At 39.3% G+C, this 22,902-nt stretch overlaps 1 protein-coding gene across 12 annotated transcripts in view; it reads right to left on the reverse strand.

The window, feature by feature from the left end:
* The window catches only part of ENOX2 (ecto-NOX disulfide-thiol exchanger 2), a 282,694-nt gene that overhangs the window by 54,710 nt on the left and 205,082 nt on the right, over positions 1 to 22,902 (reverse strand). For all 12 annotated transcript variants that reach the window (XR_003129470.3, XM_025431174.3, XM_049107620.1 and 9 more), the window contains 2 exons: positions 15,534 to 15,668; positions 2,513 to 2,668 (listed from right to left, as the gene is read on the reverse strand). Coding sequence is in view for 11 of the 12 variants with exons in the window: in XM_025431174.3 (XP_025286959.3) it covers positions 2,513 to 2,668; positions 15,534 to 15,668 (291 nt within the window). In the remaining variant the exon portion in view is untranslated. The remainder of the gene's footprint in view (positions 1 to 2,512; positions 2,669 to 15,533; positions 15,669 to 22,902) is intronic.

The following is a 22,902-nucleotide window of genomic DNA, read 5'->3' on the forward strand; positions in this document are numbered from 1 at the left end:
GGCAGAGGCAGAGGCAGAGGCAGAGGCAGAGGCAGACATAAGTACTGGGGTTTATAATCAAGGCCTTATCAGACAAGGCTGGTAGGCTCCGGAGAAGATAAAGGTTTCAGCATATCAAACCCCTCTTCCTATCACACCTTTATAGTCTGGGGGTGTTAACAAAAATGGTACTTACCATTCTTTCAGCACAGAAAGAAGGGAGCCTTCTCCATTAGTGTTTCCCCCACACAATCAACCTGAGCCCCCTTTTAACAAAATCCAAGTTCTAAACAGGAAATAGAACAGTGGCTTACTTTAAGCTGTGTCAGGAATGTTATTTATTTTTTTAAGAGTTTATTTATTTGTGAGAGACACAGAGGCAGAAACATAGGCAGAGGGAGATGCAGGCTCCTCACAGGGAGCCCGATGTGGGACTCAATCCCAGGACCATGGGATCATGCCCTGAGACAAAGGCAGGCACTCAATCCAGGGGTCCCAGGAGTGTTGGTTTTTAATTCAATTCCAAAGCCAGGTTCCTTCCCAGAAGCCACCACTTTACTGACACTAATTGCTCTGTCAGTATTCTTAACACAGAGATGAAGAACTAAAGGATTGAGCCATGAAGGTAAAATGTTCCCTCTCACTCTGTGGCTCTTCTAGCTCAGAACAGAGAAGGCATGTATAGGTGGGGAAGGATAAATGTATTTGAGAGGTGTCTGTTTCTTTCTTTTCCTAGAGACTACCAAAAATTAGAGCCTCTTAAAAAAGTTAGAGCCTTTTTAAGCTGTGCATATCTGTATTCCTTTAAACACTGCTCAACAGTGTGATCTATGTGTTATATACAAGGTATCTGTTATTCTTTGGAAATTCAGTGACTGAACAGCCTGTAAAGTCATCTCTTGTACTCAACCTAGACATTACAGGTTATGAGCCATCCTTTTACGCTGGACTTGATGGAGACAATGAAAGCCTAGTGTAGGCTGATTATGTGATAAATGGATGATTAAACCAGCAGGATGCTACCTTTACATAAGTAGGAGGTTTTAATACTGGAAATGCCTCAATTCATGGCTTTTAATGTGAAAAAAGGTAGTATCAGTGATGCACAGCTTTCTTGATTCCAAAAGCAACACACTGGAAGAAAGGGGAAAAAAGCCTGCTGTCCATTTGTAAGGTCAGTGGCAGTACTGGTAAGAGACAAGAGTACAATGCCATTCATTCACCTACGCTCTAAACACAAACCCGGGAATGGCCACTTGAGCTGGGAGGTAAGGCCCACTATGCCATCTTACCTCTCCATTTCCTAATTCTCCTGTGATATACTAGCTCTTCTCCCAATTTGGTCTTCTGAGATGCTAGCCTCCTAGATTTCTTACTGGCCTGGAAGGAAGTACGCTGCTGACAATCAAGTTCAAAGACCCGGAGAAGGCATTAAGAACATTTTTCACTAGCAAAAGGGGCCAAGGTGATTTGCTCAACTAACTCTGACTGATTTTAAAATCCTCACAGTTTCTAGCAGATTCTAAGTAGAATCTGGGTCCCTGCTAGGGCCTGATTCTATGATAAATTGATTCCTGCCTAAGGTGGGAGATGAAATAGTCATCTGAAGTCACATGTCAGAAGTTATGTTTATTGTGATAAGGCAAGTTCATTTGATCTATGGCCTGAACCCTTGGATGTGTCCCTTGACAGCTTTAATCTCAGCATGGTAGTGGCAGCTTCCATAAGTAGGCCACCCAGCACCACCACTAGAATTGTGGAAAAAGCTTTAATGAGGCTTGGGTCATGTGCAGAAATAACTTCTGATCTGCTTAAAGTAAATAAAACCCCAAATAGATTCAGGAAAAAGAGTTTGAGTCACTTATTGCTGTTATATTTTAAGTGAAATATGGCCACCATATCTTTGCATATGTTAAGAGTCTAAGGAGAAACCCATTCATTACTGACAATGATCCCTAGATCATTTCCACATGAATTTCATTAACTGGATGGATGCAAGTGGTATGACTTAGTCTCAGTATTACTCTTTGCCCTCATTGAAGTTAAACCTCACCCCACTGTCTGTTGCAGCTCATCAGTTAAATAGCAGTAGTTTGAGTGATGTGTGAATAGCTGGTAGCAACGGAGGATTCTTAGCACCAAATATATATTCTCATGTGCCATAGGTAGGCTCAGACACACTCTATTACTGCCATCACAGCATGTAGGCCAGTTATGAAAAAGAGAGTCTGCAAATGACAGTGTTGAACAATTTGTATCAGGTTTCTCTTTTTGTATGAACACACTTGAATTCCTTACCAGATGGCATTAGAAACATATTTTATCATTTGTACTACAATTAGCACACAGAAATCTACTGTTCTGTGCATAAAATTCAGCTGTGCCTACTAATAGAAAATTTTCTGTCTTCTGTTTTCTAGGTGAAGCTTCTTACATACATCTATGAAGCCCTTGGGTATTCTTTTGAAAAAGAATAAAGTGTTCCTAGACACCAAAACATTGTGACTTGTGTGGAGAAAAAGCAGAATATTACTTGGATTTGGAGGGAAAAGCGTGCAGCTTTTACAGTGTATGATCTCTTTTACTACTGGCATATCTGGTGGAATTGGAGGAGGCACTATCCCCAAGCCAGGCATCATTGGAGTTATTGGTGGAATTCCAGTCATCATTCCAAGAGCAGGATCAAAGTCTAAAAAAAGGAGAGAAAAGAGAGAACAATAAACAACAGCAGGCAAGGTCAGGTAGAGGTAGAATATTACCTTATAAATTTCAAACCAAGGATCTTTCTAAGACAGAGGCAAAATATTTAAGAAAACATGGCATTGGCATCACCAGGTCTTAAACACTATATTCTACTTGTGCATTTTTCTTTTGCTATAGGGCTGTTTGTTTTTGCCTGATCAGTCTATTTATCTCTATATCTCATTTTGATATCCAAGGCCTTTCATACTATGACTGTACCTTGTCTGCTGATCTTGCCTTCCACTGGTTCCCAACACACACCCTCTGCTCCATTCAGACAAGGCTTCTTGCTAACCCTTGTAATACTTCTTGACTTTTTTGCAGTATTGCATGGTGTTAAGTACATATAATTTTGGGAATTAGATCTGGGTCCTCCTATTATTTGTTTCTATTATTTGTAGGATGAATCTTTTGAACCTCCATTTCCTCGTTTGCAAACCCCTACTTTATGGGGAGCTGTGACAAATAAAATGATGAATGCAAAGTACTTAGCATAATGTATAGCACAAAAAATACTCAATAAACAACTGTTCTCTGTGCTTTTGTTCATGTTGTTCTCCCTTCCTGGAACCATTTGAGCCTCCCCAAATTCTCCCCATACTTACAGGCCTGCCTTAGAGAACACTTTAAGGCCATTCTCTCTGAAGAACTTTTTCCAGATAATTCTGGTTCACTCTCAACTCTGTGTTGAAAATCTGTTCTACATTTGTTGCCACTGAATTTCATTTTATTTTGCATAATATTTTCATTTAGGGATGCTTCTAGGATATGTAGGGGCCCTCAAACAAATGTTTTTCTGTGGGGCTAATCTATATACACCATTCGATTCATACCAAATCAGCATCAACACTATTTCAGTGGCATAATCTCATGAGATATCATGAAAGAAATACCATACCATGCAGCTGGAGTGATTTACTTACCAGGCTACCTTTCTGGAACCAAGACTCTGGGAGGACTCCATAGGCAGGAGTTCTGAAGCTTCTTGTAGAATCTGGTTGACTCCACATGTGGAGTAGAGGATTGGAGAATGCCCCAAAGGGGAGAAAGGAGGACTGGGGACCACAGAGGTTTAGTTTGAGAATGGGACTCCTTGCTTAGACAGCACTGTAAGCCCTGGTCAGTTCCAGGCAATGAAGAGGAACTTTAAACATCTCAAGAAAGGTGCTTCTTAAGATTAGAACCTATAGGTTCTAGGACCTATTCTGGACTCAGGCCACCTACTCTGATCACACTACCTACCTGACTGGTCCTTAGCACCAGGCGGGGACTTAGAAAATATCAAGATAGGCATCTCAAAGCATGAGGTCCCCTGAGATGCAGACCTAGGGCAAAGGTCTCACTTGCCTGGGTCTAAGGGTGGTACTAATTTCATTTAAATTTTGTCTCTGTATCAAAATGCAAGTTCTTTGAGAGAAGGAAATGCATTCTACTTCCTTAGATAGCTCTCACTGCTATCTTTTGCTACAGAATGCACAATGGACTGCAAACAAAGAAAATATTGCATAAAGAGTTTTGATAATGTAGGGGCAGTTAAGTAGTAGTGTGGGTCTGACTCCTCAAAACCTTACTCTGCTCACCACAGAGGCTTGAGGGGGCAACACCTATAAGCGTGTCCTTAAGCTGGCTCTGAATCCCCTGGGTGGCTTCCAAGATATTGAAGGGGGGAATCTAAACAGCGGAGAGAATCTGTGGTCCCTCTAGAAGCAGAACTTCAGATACAATAGGCCCAATAGGGGTGAGTCTTTAGATCAGGCAGATATGCAGGCGGGTAGCACATGTGCATCCTCCATTGCAAAGTCAGCCTACAAGAGCGAGGGCATTCCCCATCTTCCCATATTCCTGTAATGCTGAAATATCCAGACCCCAGATATGTTTGGGAAGAAAAAAATTTCTTCCAAGAAATTAGAAGAAATTTTATTTTTCAGAAAACAAATTTACTTTTAGCCTTTCACATGTCAGTTCAGCCAACATGCCCTTGTTCACATGCATGTGTGTATGTGTCTGTGTGCACGCACACACACATGCTCCCTTCCTCCCTCTCTGTGGCTCTCATATCTTTACTTTCCTCCATATACTAGTTATATGACCTTAAGGAAGGTTTCTTTTTTTTTAATTTTTTTTATTTATTTATGATAGGCACACAGTGAGAGAGAGAGAGAGAGGCAGAGACACAGGCAGAGGGAGAAGCAGGCTCCATGCACCGGGAGCCCGACGTGGGATTCGATTCCGGGTCTCCAGGATCGCGCCCCGGGCCAAAGGCAGGTGCTAAACTGCTGCGCCACCCAGGGATCTCGGAAGGTTTCTTAATGTCTGGTAACATAACACTATTTCTTTTTTGATAGAAGTGTGGATAAATGATGACATTTGGCTCAAAGGATGAAAGAACAGAACAGATATGAAAACCTCTGGCATGATAGGTGGTAGTCTTGATAGGTAAGTTTCCCTCCTTCCATTCAAAACATGCATACACATATCAATAAGTTCACTTATTCAGGCATTCATTCCCACATTACACAAGCATTTGTGATAGCTTTTTATATGTCAGGCTCTATCAAGTGGGGGCAGGGGGTCTAGGTCTTCGTTTCCATCTTAGAGGACTTAGGCCCCTGATACCCTATGTTCCTGTGCTGTAGAATAAGAATGCTGTGTTTAAAAATGCCATTTTTGTCTTTCGATATTTTGATTCCTTGTGTATGTGGTTTTGGAGAAACTGTTAACATTATCTAACCCATTTACAAACTCTTAATTTTCAGTAGGAAAAGATCAGATTAGATTGTGTGCTAACTAAACAATTCCATCTATTTTTCTCCTTCAACAGAAATGTTTGTCTTTCTTTTATTGTTCTGTCTGCCTCCTCATTGTTATTCATATAGCTCTGTCACTCAGAACTCTACCTTACCACAGATTACAGAAACATTAGTTCATTAAACAAGTTCTGCCACTTCGACTGAGAAAGAAATGCCTGTCTCCATGTATTGTCTACTAATAAATGGAGACAAACAAAAAACAAATACACTGGATAAATATAACTCCTGACTGATGTACTCACCACTCTGTTTGGTATGATTACATTAATATTTTATGAAATTCATTTAAAAGCAAATATATTCATGACATATGGCTAAAGCGAAAGTAGATAAACTCCCTTTCTTCCTTGTGTTCAATATGCCAAGAGTTCCATAGGCTACACTGACTAGCAGAGCTTGCTAGAGGGCAGGTTGCACATGACATTTCAAAGGCTCCTAACACATTGATTATTTCTTTTGTTTATCTTCAACCATTAAGCACCAAAGTCGATGTGAATTTCTAATGCCAACCAAGAAAATAACCATTTGAAATTATCAGACTTATACAAGTATTGCAGAACCTGAAAAATCAAAGAAGTCCGACAATTTAAAACACATTTGGGAATATGAACACCAGAGAAATTATCTCTCTGAGGCCTCCAGCCTGGCTTGAGAAGTACACCAACAAGTATGTAGTATTAACATTTATGTTAGGAAATCAAACTTCTGAAGGAGATTTGAAATCATTTTATAAAAGGATTATGGAAAGGGCCAAGGTATTCCTCCAAAGTCCTTCCCACAACAAAAACCCCATTCTGTTTTGCTTTTATATCTCTTCTAGCACTTTTTCCTTACAGCCTTCTGACTCTTGGCATTGTCATGCCTGGAAGTATCATAAGAGGTTGGTTTGTATTCCCTCTTCTGATTCATGAACTTCTCCAAATCCCAACTTATTAGAGATGCTATGAATGCTGTGTTAGTTGGGCCAGCTTGCTCCTCTGAGTTGCAGCTCCACTACATGATTTCAAGTACTACTTCAATGTAGCCTTAAACATTCCTGCTCCCTAGCAATTTGTGCTCATTCAATCTAGAGTAGTTACCTAGGAGTAAATCATCCTCTATTTTCTTTATGCATTTGAGCCAGAGAGTTACACTGGAGGCACATACCATTTCTATGCTGCCATTCAGTCGTTCATATGTCCATCCATTTAATAGTTTGATGCCAGGAGGGGTTGGAGTGACTGGGTGACAGGCACTGAGGGGGTCACCTGACAGGATGAGCACTGGGTGATATGCCATATGTTGGCATATTGAACTCCAATAAAAATAATTAATAAAAGAAATTTTAAAAAATATTGTGAAATCAGAAAAAAAGAAAACACTAGAAATCTTAGAGGTTGCCCATTTTTGATGCCTGATAAAGACACCACACATGCCAATTTTATGGTTCAGCCCTTGATATTTTCTGGCAGGATGGTTCACAGTGTTGTTCTTCCTGTAAAATGCAAACTCCACTTTTGTGGCAGAGGAAAAGGGATGGTGTCCAAAATACTATCCATTAATTGAGTTTATATGAATTTCCAGCTAATGATTCAATTTTATACATACCATCTCATTTAATCTTCACAGTCCTAAGGAATGGGCAATATATATTCTCTATTTTACAGATGAGGAAATTGAAGCTCACAGAGTTAACACTGTAAGGCCATACAGTAGGTGGCTTTTACTAACAATACTCTTTACCATTAGTCTATATTGCTTCCCAAAAAGTCCATGGATCCACAGGAAAACAAGATACTCCTTGTCAGATTAAGGTCTGTCTCTAACTACTTAACCTGCAGCAGGCCTTCAAATATTTCTGTCCAAAAGGCTACCATCTGTTTGCTTATCTCTACACCTAGAATTTCCTCTTGAGATGTTCGACATATGAATTGCCACACTATTAGGTAATTTAGACACCTCTATTTTATTTTTTAAAGATTTATTTATTTATTTATTTATTCATGAGAAATACAGAGAGAGGTAGAGACACAGGCAGGGGGAGAAGCAGGCTCCTCACAGGGAGCCCGATGTGGGACTCAATCCCCCGACATGGGATCACACCGTGAGCCAAAGGCAGATGCTCGGCAGATGAGCCACCCAGGCATCCCTAGATGCCTCTATTTTAAATCCATTGTCTCAACTTTGACCCACAGAAGAAGCTGAAATTGTGGCAGTGTATGAGCTGGAGGTGAGCAAAGATAAGAGATGACACATTTATAGTTAGTCTTGCCTTTTTATTTTTTTTAATTTTTATTTATGATAGTCACAGAAAGAGAGAGAGAGAGAGAGAGAGAGAGAGAGAGAGGCAGAGAGAGAAGCAGGCTCCATGCACTGGGAGCCCGATGTGGGATTCGATCCCGGGTCTCCAGGGTCGCACCCTGGGCCAAAGGCAGGCGCCAAACCGCTGCGCCACCCAGGGATCCCTAGTCTTGCCTTTTTAGAACTGGATCTGATTCTGGCTGGCTGGAAGTCCATTCACACCCTCAGAAAGGCTCTGCCTGCACTTAATGACTTCTCCCTATCCATGTGCTCCCCAGCCCATAAAGGTATGTCCATGCTGTTAAGTGTTCCAGAGATCCTTTGAGCACCAGGAGGTAGTTTGCACTCACAGTAAAACCACTGTAATACAACCATAGATTAGTCTAAAATAAGTGCTCCAAATGGGATCTAAATACAATTAAGGCATTTCACAGAGAATTATGATTCTAATTGAGGTATACATTTCTGGGACATTCTTGCTATTTATTTAGAGTTCCCACAAAATTCATTGGAAAACTAATAATTATACCTTGGTATTGAGAAATTTTAACCCACTACAGTGGTTAAAATTTTAACCCACTACAGTGACTGCCTCTTCTTTATGCACATCCTCAAGAAGACCTTTCAAGCAGTCAACCTGAAGAGAGAACAAATATTTCTAGGGACAGCCGGGCTGTACTGTGAGATGATGCTACAGTTATCACTAGCCCTCTTAGAGCACAAGTTTCCAAATTTTTGCATGATGACTCTCAAATTCTACTAATATCTGCCTACTTCTCCAGAAGATCATTTAAACTCTTGCTTCAGGCCAACTGGAAAGTTGAAGCAGGGCCTCGTTCATGTACAACGGCAAATAAGGTAGCAAACTAGGCTTGGGTGGGTTATATGGCATAATTTTGGTTCACAAAGACACCTCAGTAAATCTCATCTTTGATTTCAAATTTCTAACAAAACTTAATTTCTTTAGTATAAATTTTTGCAAATATTTACCTTTCTAGCCCATCTTCCACCTATTCCTTTCTATTTATTTATACTGTGTTCTTGCCTTGTTAGAACATTTGACAGATTCAGGGTCATGATTGTGGCTCTCATCATAGGATGCTATGAACACCTTTGGAGGGGCATTAGTGAGGACATTTCATGCTACATCTATGGTTCCCATATTTCTAGATTTGAGAGGAATAAAATAGAATTACATACATACATACATTTAATTATTCCCCCTTCTAACTTGCCAAGAAAGGATGTGGGGAAAAATAACAGAAACTAGCCAGCATAGTTCATAAAAGACAGAACATTTTAAAACCAAAATGTAGAAAGTCTATAATCTCAGAATAAAAAACAGTCTTTTCAACTGAGCAAATTTAGCTTTATGTAAAAATCACCATATTTTTAGTTTTTATATTTTGCACAAACTAAGGAAAGTAATATTGACTAGTCCTGGGCTACACACCCATGCTTGGGCATCAGAAATCACTCAACTACCTCAGTAAGTGTCTATTCCTATATTTGAAGCTCCCTATGAGAAAATTTTTTCAGAACAAAAATGTCAAACACACACACAAAATTGTGAAGGGCCATGAAAAGTTTGACTTCTCTGAGGTTTGGTATATTTTCTCTTCATGGAAAATGCACATTATGTAACCGATCAGGTTTCCCTTTCTGTTTTAGCTACCTGGTCACAGGTATAGCTCAACTTTAGAAATTGGGTAGGATCCAATGACCCATACATCTGAATTCTAATTTACCTCCTCACTTGGTCTTCACTTTTGATCTTCACTTATATTTTCCTAGATGCTGGTTTATCTTACTTCTGACTTTTCTCTTTTACTGTAAGCTTACTTATAAGCTGCCTATGGAATGGGGTGATGTAATTTCACTCAATATTTAACCACTGTGCCCATACCATATACTCTTGCATGCTTTCTAATCATTGATGCATCGTTTCCTCTTCCTGGACCATTCTTAGCCTTTTTTCCCCATCTGCCATATTCTTACATATCTCTGGACACTGAGCTCAAATATTACCACTTCTGTGAACCTTTCCAGACCACAACCACCTACCTAGCACTCCCCCTCATCCCACTCTGGCAAAAACAGTACTTTTCTGCATGTTTCTAAGACATTTGCTACATTGTAGTGTTATGATATTAACTTTGCTGTCTCTGCTACTGGACTTTGAGTTTAAAGGCAAGGACTGAGCTATGCCCGTTTTGGATCCCCCAGATCCTAGATCAATACATTTTTAAAGAATGGGTGGGTGAATAAAAGCACAAATGAACAAAATGGATAGGAAGCCTATGAGCTATTATCATTCAAGAGGCATCTCATATATGAGATGAATTAGGGAGAGAATATGGGGGTTCTAAAGTACTGAAGCAAGTATTAGGGCAGGAATATTGTCTTTTTTTGTTCATTGCTTTATTCCCAGGGCTTCTCATAGTACTTTGCATATAGCAGGCATCATCACAGGTGCCTCTCCACCTTCCATGACTTCCTCCAGCCTGATTTGAATCCTATCTCCTCTCCAAGTTGGTTCCTGGCCTCCCTGGGCATGATGAACCACTTCCTCCTAGTTTTGCATGGCTCTTTGGCCCTTGATGATGACATTTGCCGAGACTCGGTCTGAATTAGCTTTCCTTGGGTATGTGGCCCTCTGTCGCCGCCCCAGGGCAGCCTAGACGGCAAGGGCCATGCTTGGCTTAAGCCGTTTCCAGCCTGGGCTGTTCGTCTGTGAATGTTTGCTGAAATAAATTGACCAGGCGCTGGCCCCCGTAAAAACAAGCTTGTTTTATGGAGGCACTAATTCTATTTGGTATAGTGTTTGACATATCATTGGCTTTCAGTGAAGTGTTCTCCATGCTGATGAACACTGCTCTCCTTTCTCAGGATTTCAACTTCATCTGTCACTGAAGGCATGTTCTTTTCATGGAAGATATTAAAAATAATAGAACCACAAATCTGGCTTTCCTTGAGGAGCTTGTAGAGCAGTGACCTGTCATGTGTCACACATCTTCATTCTTTCTGTTTCCATCAGAGTTGGCCTTCTGGGCCAGTGAGAATTGCCTTCTTCTTCTTTTTAAGATTTTAATTATTTACCTCAGAGAGAGACAGAGAGCACGCAAGTGTGCAAGTTGGGGGGGGAAGGGGCAGAAGGAAAGTGATAAGCAGACTCCCTGCTGAGCACAGAGCCCAAAGTGGGGCTCGATCCCAGGACTCCAAAATCATGGTCTGAGCCAAAGGCAGACACTTAACTGATTGAGCCACCAAGGTGCCTTGAGAACTGCCTTCTTAAAAATGACAATGCCCATAGATGAGCAGTGTCTTGCTCCGGGAATAAAGTCCATAAGTCCATACTTTCCAACATCTATTATGGAGGTGATATAATCAATAAAGTGGAGACACCATAACGAGAACTCTTCTCCTTTGGGACTTCCCAGGCTCCACATTTGGATGCTAAGGATATTTTAATGAGGGAAAATGAAGGAGCGCACAGTATTCAATGAATACTCCTTAATCAGTCCATTATTGGATTCTTCTGGGATGATGGGAAGAATGATGCTCCTTAAACTGGAGGTCTGACTGTTTTTGGTCCCTTTCTTCATGTGAAAACTAACATCAGTCTTGTTTGACTAGCTTGGAAAAGCAAATACTCTTGCAGGAAAGACAGCTGCTGGGTAGAGGGGAAGCTCCTAATCTGCCATCATTGTGGATTAACTTGATTGAATAGCAGCTGTACAAAACACCATGTTAGATGAAAGGGAGCTCCAAACCAAACCCCAGAGATGGCCTGTCTCTGCTTCCCACGTAATGAACATAATAAGTCAGACACTGCCCTAATGACATGTGTCCAAGAGACTCAGCTTCCATGATTATGGATTTGAGCTCTCTAGGGCAAGTCAAGGAAGCTTATGTATCATTTGTTTTTCATCAATGCCAAAAGCCTTTTCTATTGTCACTGGCTAGATGAGATAGCACAAAAAAAGATCTGTTGTGTCAGAAGGAAACTTAATGGGCAGAAAAGTAGTTGAATTCCTGAACCATCAGTGGGTGACCTCAGGGAACAGTTCCATGTGGATCATTGGCTGCCATTTCAATTTTAAGGAACCTTGAGGAGTGGAGAAAGGAATGAGGGATGTGTTAGCCCATTCAGTTAAAACATTACATAATAAAGATAACAGGCACCCTTTCACAAAGCCTGGGTAAGAAGGGTAGGCAGCATTGGAGTTTGGTGCTAACTTTCCATTTCTGTGGACACCCTTTCAGATTTATAAGGAGCAGTCATCAGTGTCATTGTCCAGCACCTCTCCTGGGGAAGATTTCATTTCTGAATTTGTTACCCTTCACAGTTGCTAAGAATACAGATGAGCCATAATTCAATTTTTTTTTGTGAGCCATATATCAGATGCGAACTTGAGACAATAATAATAATAGCTAAATTCACCAAGAGATCACTCACTGTGATCACCAGGCATCATTCTAGGACTTTAATGTACTAACTCATTAATCTTCACAACAACCCTACGACACAGGTGCCATTATTATCTTTGTTTTACAGGTGAAGAAACTAAAGCCTAGAGAGGTTAAGTAACTTGCCAATGTTTACACAGCCTCTTAATGGTAGGACATGGATTTATTTGAACTAGGCAGTTTGGATCCAGAACCCATGTTCTAATCTCAATGGTTAAATTGTCTTCCTAAAATAATACAGAGAGAAAAATCAATTCACCCAAAACTCAAGTGCTTTTACAGATAGCTTCACAAAGTATGTCTCAGCCCAATACTATTGTCCCATGTACTTTTAAGAAAAGAAAGGCACTAAAAAAATTAATATCAGTATTTCTGGGGTGCCTGGGTGGCTCAGTTGGTTCAGCATTTGACTCTTGATTTTGGCTCAGGTCATGATCTCAGGATCCTGAGACTGAGCCTGGCATGGGGCTCTGAGCCCGGCAGAGAGTCTGCTTCTTTCCCTCTCTTTCTGCCCCCCACCTCACGCACACACACACTCACTCATGTGCTCTCTCTCAAATAAATAAATAAATCTTTTAAAAAATCTGCATTTCTAATATCTGATTTCCAAAAAGTCAAATAACTTTCCCTAGAGCATAGCTAAAAGATCACTGAATCACAAAGTTGTTGGAGGCCCTGAGAATCTATTTCTTCATAGTGCTTAAGAAAATAAGGTGTAGGTAGAGGGTTAGAAGTAGAAATTAAAATCACTCTTGACATTTCAAATGTCTGGTTGGAAGTGGATGTAAGGAACACTCATTAGAGCTGATGGTGGCAGCTTAGCAGCCATTTGAAGGAAGTATGTTAGTATTTCCTTTATCTTAAAGAGCATATAGTACTACTAATAGTAATAATAATGATGATGGTTAACCTTTATTGAGTACTTATTATATGCAAAACATTAGGTTAAGCATATTATTTAATCTTTATAGCAATCCTATGAAGTAGATACTATTGTTATCCCCGCTTTACAGATGAGGGAAGTGAGGTACAGACAAGTCAAGCATCTAGTGCGAGGCCACATAGCTAGCAAGTGGCAGAGCAAAGAGCCATACCCAAGCAGTCTGTCTTTAAGGCCTATGTTGTTAAATACTAAACAAGATACTCTTTCTGTAGGAATAGCCCTCCAAGTTACTGTTAAGAAAACCTACTCAGTTTTTTAGGTCTGTTATTGACCCCAGCATAAGCTTTGGGTCTATAATGATGGCTTGGATGATTTTTTTACTGTCAATGCTAAGCCTTTCTTCCTCCACATTATAGATGGGTGGCTAAGCATCAAAGATTACTGTGTGAGCCTAGGTTTGGGTTTACATGTGGTAATTTGCAAATCTGATATAACTAACATAGAGTCCCCTTGGCATAGAGCAGATCTTGCCTCAACATTTTTCCCCAGACATATACCCATACAGTTTGGATTTCCATAAACTTGTAATATGGAAGGCAAATCAGATTGTCTAGTCTCTCTAGACTACAAGAGATTGTGACTCAGGACCACTCCATATGGAGCTATAAAATAATATATAGTGTTTTAGCTTAAATTCTATTACAGTGAAATAATGCGGAAGAACTGAATTTAAAAGACCCATTATACTCTTTAAAAATATCTGTAAGAAATATATTAATAATGATTTTAAAGTATTTTGATAGCCAACATGTTTGAGCACTATGTACCAGGCATTGTGCTAAGCACAATTTAATTGCCACAAAACCCCTAAGGGTTAAGTATTATTAGTCTGATTTTTATGAATGCAGAAATTGAGTCTCCTAGAGGATTTTTAACTACTCAAGATAAAGTAGTGAAAAAACAGCCTTGGAAGTCAAGGATATTGACTCCAAAGTCTGAGCGCTTAACCATTATGCAATACTGGGTCCTGTCATAGCATCTGCTGATTCCAGATTGGCTCCCACTAGTCATTTAAAACCTAAGGAGAACTATGGTCCAATCATTTGGCTGTCAAAGGATCCCTGGTTGCTCACTTTAATCATGGTTGGTCTAATGGAGTATGATACAATCTAGTCAACTATAGTCCAGGGCATGGATTATAGTTTGGTGGGACAGTTCTTTGCCTCTGCCATATACAGAACCCAAGCTCCTTAGCTCTCCACCCATTTCTCATTCCATATTTTTTCTTTATATTTGGCTGCTTTTATGCTTATTTCCAGCTTTCTATGTAATCATATTTCTTAATTTATTATTAAGATTAAGTATCATTGCCTACCCTACAATGCCCCCCAATTATACCTCAGATTTAAAATCTGAACTGGAATTGTGAAATTGTTTTAGGGGGAGTAGGGGTCACTTACTATATAAACAAATGGCACAATAAAGTGGCATCACTCTAGATCTGTTTCTCAACTTTATTGTGTTTGTGAATAACCTGGGGATCGTGTTAAAATGCAGCTTCTGATTCAGTAGTTCTGGGCTGGTATCTAATATTCTGGGCTTCTTAACAGTTCCCAGGTTATCCAGATTATACTTTGAGTAGCAAGGTACTTCATTGGCCTAGTCCTATCATTCTTTGAAGTAGGACCACAATTACATGAACCTGGGGAGATTAATGTTTAGGCTATTTTAAAAGCACCCAAGGCTTCTTAAGATGGCAATTCCCTAATGTCTTCACAAATCCATTTTAACAGTTAATAGTTCTGACAGTACAGAAGACTTTTTTTGTGTTTAAAACCAAACACATCAGATGCTGTGGCATTTTTCTTCTGATTTTATTGTTAGTGGAGATGGAGTTAGTACATCATGCCCATTCTCTTACTGGTTACTTTGTTGAAAAAAATATGAACAGTTATTCAATGTGAACAACTTTGGGATGGTCCCCACCATCTCCTTTTCCCCCACTTGAGGAATCTATGATTTTTGAGTCTATTCTCATTTCCTCTCCATGTTTGTATTCTTTGAATCTATAAAATTAGATGAACCTTGTAATTCATTGCTAAATTCTGTTGTCTTTTATTTTAATGAGCTATTTAAATATTCAATGACCATATCCTGCATCAGCTATATCCCTAGCTTACCCATAGTGTGATAGGGAGTATACTAGTAACTACTGGCCACTCAGCCTATAAAGCTCATATTACAAAAATGCACACTCTAGGCAGAATCTGGTAAATGTCAACTTCAAAATAAGTTGTGTCATAGTGTTACATTTATTGCCACGTGGCCAATAAAAAGAAACACTTGTGACATGATTGAAAATAGCATACCAGGTAAAATTGGTTGTCCAGCGATTCCCAGTGGTGTCATTCCAAGATTATTCATTGCTGTGGCCCATGCAGTTGGATCAGACATAGGTAGCGTCATTGCAGTGGAATCCACATTCAGAGTTCTACTATTATCAGCTAAAGAGAAATGATAAGCAAAATAATTTGTTATATAAAGGTTTCAGTATGTTATTTACTTAACATAAACTGGCAAACCCTTTACAGAAATGGACTGATGGACAAATGTTAGATAGGGCCTTGATTCCAGTCTTCACAAGGGTTAAAACAATAGAGCTTGAATTGGCAGGAAGTCATAGAATTTGAAAGCAGTTCACCAGCTGGCATTTTAATGTGTTTCTTTCTCTCTCTTGCTCCCTCTGTTCCTTCCTTCACTCTTGTTTCTTTTTTTAAATAAAGACTTTATTTTTTTAGAGCAGTTTTAGGTTCACAGCAAAATTAAGGAGAAGGTACAGATATTTCACATGTACCCCCAGCCCCCACACATGCACAGCCCCCCACCCCATTATCAACATCCCCTACCAGAGCGGCACATTTGTTACAACTGATGGATCTACACTGATGCATCATAATCACTCAAAAGCCAGAGTTTACATTAGGGTTAACTCTTGGTCTTGTACATTATAAGGGTCTGGACAAATATATAATAACATGTATACATCATTGTGGTATCATACGCAATATTTTCACTGTCCTAAAAATCCTCTGTGCTTGTTTATTCATCTTTCCCTCCTCCCTAACCCCTGGCAATTACTGATCATATTCCATCTCCACAATTTCACTTCTATGACATCATATAGATGGAATCATACAACATGCAGCCTTTTCAGATTGGCTTCTCTCATTTAGTAGTAGTCATTTAATGTTCCTCTGTATCTTCTCTTGGCTTGATAGCTCATTTCCTTTTAGTCCTGAATAACATTCCATCATATGGACATACCACACTTTATTTATCCATTCACCTACCAAAGGGCATTGTAGTTGTTTTAAAGTTCTGACAATTATGAATAAAACTACTATAAACATCCATGTGCACATTTTTGTGTGAACACAAGTTTCAACTCCTCTGGGTAAATAACAAGCAGCATAATCAGAGGATTGTATAGTAAGAGCATGTTTAGTTTTGTAAGAAATTGCCAACCTGTCTTCTAAAGTGGCTGTCCCAATGTCCATAATAGCCAAACTGTGGAAGGAGCCTCGGTGTTCATCAAAAGATGAATGGATAAAGAAGATGTGGTATATGTATACAATGGAATATTACTTAGCCATTATAAAAACAAATACCGACGACTTGCTTCGACATGGATGGAACTGGAGGGTATTATGCTGAGTGAAATAAGTCAATCGGAAAAGGACAAACATTATATGGTCTCATTCATTTGGGGAATATAAAAATTAGTGAAAGGGAATAAAGGGAAAGGAGAGAAAATGAGTGAAAATATAAGTGAGGGTGACAAAACATGAGAGACACCTAACTCTGGGAAATGAACAACGGGTAGTGGAAAGGGAGGTGGGTGGGGGGTTGGGGTGACTGGGTGACGGGCACTGAGGGGGGCACTTGGTGGGATAAGCACTGGGTTTTATGCTAAATGTTGGCAAATTGAACTCCAATAAAAAAATTAAAAAAAAATAAGTGGCTGTCCCATTTTGCATTCCCACCAGCAATAAATGAGAGTTCCTGTTGTTCCATGTCATCACCAGTATTTAGCGTTGACACTGTTCTGGATTCTGGCCATTCTAATAAATGTCTAGTGGTATTTGTTGTTTTAATTTACATTTTCCCAATGATATATAACATGGAGCATCTTTGCATACATTTATTTGCCATCTGTATATCTTAGTGAGGTGGCTATTAAAGTTTTTGACCTGTTTTTAAATTGAGCTGTTTGTTCTCTTATTGTGCTTTAAGAGTTCCTTGTATATTTTAGATAATAGTCGTTTATCAGATGTGTCTTTTGCAAATATATTCTCCCAGTCTGTGGCTTGTATTCTCATTCTCTTTATATGTCCTTTGCAAAAAATTTTGTTTTTTATTTTATTTTAATTTTAATTAAAAAAACTCCAGGTTATCAATAATTTCCTTCATGGATCAGGTCTTTACTGTTGTATTTAAAAAGTCATTGCCATATACAAGGTTCTTTAGGTTTTCTCTTATTGTTATCTTCTAGGAGTTTTATAGTTTTGCATTTCACATTTTGGTCTATGATCCATTTTGAGTTAATTTTTGTGATGGGTATAAAATCTGAGTCTAGATTTTGTTTTTGCACATACATTTCCAGTTGTTCTGGCACATTTGTTGAAGAGATTATCTTTGCTCCACCATATTGCATTTATTCCTTTGCCAAAGATCAGTTGATTCTATTTGTGGGGTCTATTTCTGGGTTCTCTATTCTATTCCATTAATCTATTTGTCTGTTATTTCACCAATACCATACTGGCTTGATCAGTGTAGTTTTTTAGTAAATATTGAAGTTGGGTAGCATCAGCCTTCCAGCTTCATTCTTCTTTAATATTGTGTTGGGTATTCTGGGTCTTTTGCCTCTCCATATAAACTTTAGAATCTGTTTGTTGATATCCACAGAATAACTTGCTTGGATTTGGATGGGGATTGTATTAAATTAAGTTGAGAAGAATTGACATTTTGGTAATAGTGAATCTTCCTATCCATGGACATGAACTATCTCTCCATTTATTTATTTCTTTGATTTCATTCATCGGAGTTTTATAGTTTTTTGAGTACCCTCCTCCAACTATATATACCATAGGAGCTTGGGATGATTAAGAGGTTTTCCCATTTTTTTCATAGTCTAGTTGTGTATGATTACTTCAGCAGTTTCCATCCAAATTACTCATGCGTGCAAACCAAGAAAAAATCACTCAAGGGTTTCCACAGTAGCAATAAAAAAATGAAAAGTTGTATTTTTGATATAATTTCATATCTCTGAGGCAGTAATATTGAATAGAGATGGACATACAATCAACTGATATCAAATTAGCCAATTGAGTATTTTGGGAATTAGGGGGACAACAGAGAATAAGCAGATAGGATATGCAAGTCCCTGGCTTTAAAGGTTATATATACAATTTAATTTAAGAGACCAATGATGGTCATAATGATTATTACTGGTATCTCTACTCTCACTACCTCCATCCAATACTACCACTAAGTATTGAACACTCACCATATGCTATGTAAAGCACTTGGCATGCATTATTCTCATTTAACTTTCAAAATAACCTTACGAAAGGGACTATTTATATCTCTATTTAAGAGATGAGGGATCCCTGGGTGGCGCAGCGGTTTGGCGCCTGCCTTTGGCCCAGGGCGCGATCCTGGAGACCCGGGATCGAATCCCACATCGGGCTCCCGGTGCATGGAGCCTGCTTCTCCCTCTGCCTGTGTCTCTGCCTCTCTCTCTCTCTCTCTCTCTCTCTGTGACTATCATAAATAAATTTAAAAAAATTAGAAAAAAAAAGAGATGAGAGGCTTTTATTTATTTTTAAAGATTTGTTTATTTTAGAGAGATAGATTGGGGGAGGAGCAGAGGGAGAGAATCTTCAAGCAGACTCTCCACTGAGTGGGAAGCCTGACTTAAGGCTGGATCCCACAACCCATGAGTATCACTACCTGAACCCAAACCAAGAATTGGATGCTTGACCCACTGGGCCACCCAGATGCCACTAATAGATGAGAGGCTTTTAAAGGTCATATATATATTATCTGAGTTCACCGAGGTTATATACTTTTAGCTAGTATGCTTTACGATTTCCAATGAAACAACTAAGGAACAATCAAAGAATTGAATGGAATTGATCAGAAATGTTACTGAGGTTTGAGGAATGAAAAGCTACTATGGCTTGAGTAGGTGGGAAAGACTTCATGGAGAATATAGGCTTTCAATGAATGGGCCATGTTTCTACAGGACACATCTTGAGTGATGGGTAGTTACTAGATAAATAAGAGGGAAAAAGACATTACAGGAGCAGTGATAACATAAGCAGACATTGAAGTGGGTTATATATGTATGTGCATGTATATACTGCATCATTGGGAGATATATAGTCATAAGTCATTGGAGCACAGAAAGACTTATTTTGGGAAATTTCTCTCTGATTACTTATTTCCATAGAAAAATCTTTCCATGGCTTTTCTCCTTCTTATATACACCCCTGCCAATTACACTCCTGAAGACAACTCTAAACAGTAGCTTGCTATTTGCTAACATCTATAACATTCTTCTAATGTGGGAACATCAGGGATGATCCTTGGCCTGCATATTTATAAAAGTGTTATTTTGGTCATTAAATGGTCAGAACAAGCAAATGCAAATGTCCAAAAAGATTATTTCTGAAATATTAGTTTTTATCATTATTCTGTGCTGCCTGTGTCTCTTCTCCAAAAACCTCCTCCCCCTCCCCACAGAGTGAATGATGGCCTTAAGCATTTGTTACTATAGTCAGAAGTCACATTTCAGAACTGGTGATTTCTCCATGGGCAGAAACTCTAGCCCTATCACCCAGTTTTCAGAGCTCTCCCATGAAGGCATATTATGGCTAGAAATAGCCTCCTTGTAAACGTTATTAAGGAAACAAACATGGGGTATCAAATATCCTTTGGGTCAAGAGTTTACATATTGATTGTTTGGTTCATTTGAACACCCAATCTCTAGCCCAGGTGAGACAAATTTTACAGAATGTTATAGCTGGAAGGTACCAGTTGAGATTACTGAATCTGCACCCTGATTTTCTCCAGTGGCTGCAGAATGACTCCAAGAAGAAATATTTAGGTTTTAGAAGGACTGGGCTCCCATGCCAAAAATAATTTGTTTCAACAGTTTGGCTACTCATTGGCTCTGCAGTCCTGGGAAACATGAGAGAATCAGGAATTATTCTCAATAAAGAATTCTGAGATCAATCAACCTAGCCAAACTCTAGACTAATATGGGGGGAGGGGAGAACATTATCCAAATTATCAGGTTTTTTTTAAAGATTTTAAAGATTTTATTTATTTATTCATGAGAGACACACAGAGAGTGAGAGAGAGAGAGAGAGAGAGGCAGAGACACAGGCAGAGGGAGAAGCACACCCCATGCAGGGAACCCGACACGGGACTCAACCCCAGGACCCCAGGATCACACCCTGGGCCGAAGGCAGGTGCTAAACCGCTGAGCCACCCAGGGATCCCCAAATTATCAGTATTTTAAAGGACAGCACAGTATTACTATTTTCAAAATATACATTCATTCAAAGTGCTTGTTAAAATGTTAGCAAGCAGAGTTCCTGCTAGGCTTGTTTACATGAACCAGATGGTTTACATAAGGACCATGTGTAATTAACAGCATTATTTTGCTATGATAAATTCAGTTCTTAAATTCTTAAGGAGTTCTGCCTTTTCTTTTTTTTTAAATTTGTTTTTTATTGGTGTTCAATTTACCAACATACAGAATAACCCCCAGTGCCCGACACCCATTCACCCGACCACCCGCCCTCCTCCCCTACCACCACCCCTAGATTGTTTCCCAAAGTTAGGGGTCTTTATGTTCTACTCCCTTTCTGATATTTCCCACACATTTCTTCTCCCTTCCCTTATATTCCCTTAGACTATTATTTATATTCCCCAAATGAATGAGAACATATAATGTTTGTCCTTCTCCGACTGACTTACTTCACTCAGCATAATACCCTCCAGTTCCATCCACGTTGAAGCAAATGGTGGGTATTTGTCATTTCTAATGGCTGAGTAATATTCCATTGTATACATAAACCACATCTTCTTTATCCATTCATCTTTTGATGGACACCGAGGCTCCTTCCACAGGTTGGCTATTGTGGACATTGATGCTATAAACATTGGGGTGCAGGTGTTCTGGCGTTTCACTGCATCTGTATCTTTGGGGTAAATCCCCAGCAGTGCAGTTGCTGGGTCGTAGGGCAGATCTATTTTTAACTCTTTGAGGAACCTCCACACAGCTTTCCAGAGTGGCTGCAACAGCTCACATTCCCACCAATAGTGTAAGAGGGTTCCCTTTTCTCCGCATCCTCTCCAACATTTGTGGTTTCCTGCCTTGTTAATTTTACCCAATCTCACTGGTGTGAGGGGGTATCTCATTGTGGTTTTGATTTGTATTTCCCTGATGGCAAGTGATGCAGAGCATTTTCTCATGTGCATGTTGGCCATGTCGATGTCTTCCTCTGTGAGATTTCTCTTCATGTCTTCTCTTCATGTCTCTTCATGCCCATTTCATGATTGGATTGTTTGTTTCTTTGGTATTGAGTTTAAGAAGTTCTTTATAGATCTTGGAAACTAGCCCTTTATCTGATACGTCATTTGCAAATATCTTCTCCCATTCTGTAGGTTGTCTTTGAGTTTTGTTGACTGTATCCTTTCCTGTGCAAAAGCTTCTTATCTTGACGGAGTCCCAATAGTTCATTTTTGCTTTTGTTTCTTTTGCCTTCCTGGATGTATCTTGCAAGAAGTTACTGTGGCTGAGTTCAAAAAGGGTGTTGCCTGTGTTCTCCTCTAGGATTTTGATGGAATCTTCTCTCACATTTAGATCTTTCATCCATTTTGAGTTTATCTCTGTGTATGGTGAAAGAGAGTGGTCTACTTTCATTCTTCTGCATGTGGATGTCCAATTTTCCCAGCACCATTTATTGAAGAGACTGTCTTTCTTCCAGTGGATAGTCTTTCCTCCTTTATCGAATATTAGTTGACCATAAAGTTCAGGGTCCACTTCTGGGTTCTCTATTCTGTTCCATTGATCTATGTGTCTGTTTTTGTGCCAGTACCACACTGTCTTGATGACCACACCTTTGTAGTACAACCTGAAATCTGGCATTGTGATGCCCCTAGATATGGTTTTCTTTTTGAAAATTCCCCTGGCTATTCGGGGTCTTTTCTGATTCCACACAAATCTTAAAATAATTTGTTCTAACTCTCTGAAGAAAGTCCATGGTATTTTGATAGGGATTGCATTAAACGTGTAAATTGCCCTGGGTAACATGGACATTTTCACAATATGAATTCTGCCAATCCATGAGCATGGACTATTTTTCCATCTCTTTGTGTCTTCCTCAATTTCTTTCAGAAGTGTTCTATAGTTTTTAGGGTATAGATCCTTTACCTCTTTGGTTAGGTTTATTCCTAGGTATCTTATGCTTTTGGGTGCAATTGTAAATGGGATTGACTCCTTAATTTCTCTTTCTTCAGTCTCATTGTTAGTGTATAGAAATGCCACTGATTTCTGGGCATTGATTTTGTATCCTGCCACGCTACCAAATTGCTGTATGAGTTCTAGCAATCTTGGGGTGGAGGCTTTTGGGTTTTCTATGTAGAGTATCATGTCATCAGCAA

This window comes from Canis lupus, chromosome X, assembly GCF_003254725.2.
Source record: "Canis lupus dingo isolate Sandy chromosome X, ASM325472v2, whole genome shotgun sequence".
Classification (NCBI taxonomy): Eukaryota; Metazoa; Chordata; class Mammalia; order Carnivora; family Canidae; genus Canis; species Canis lupus.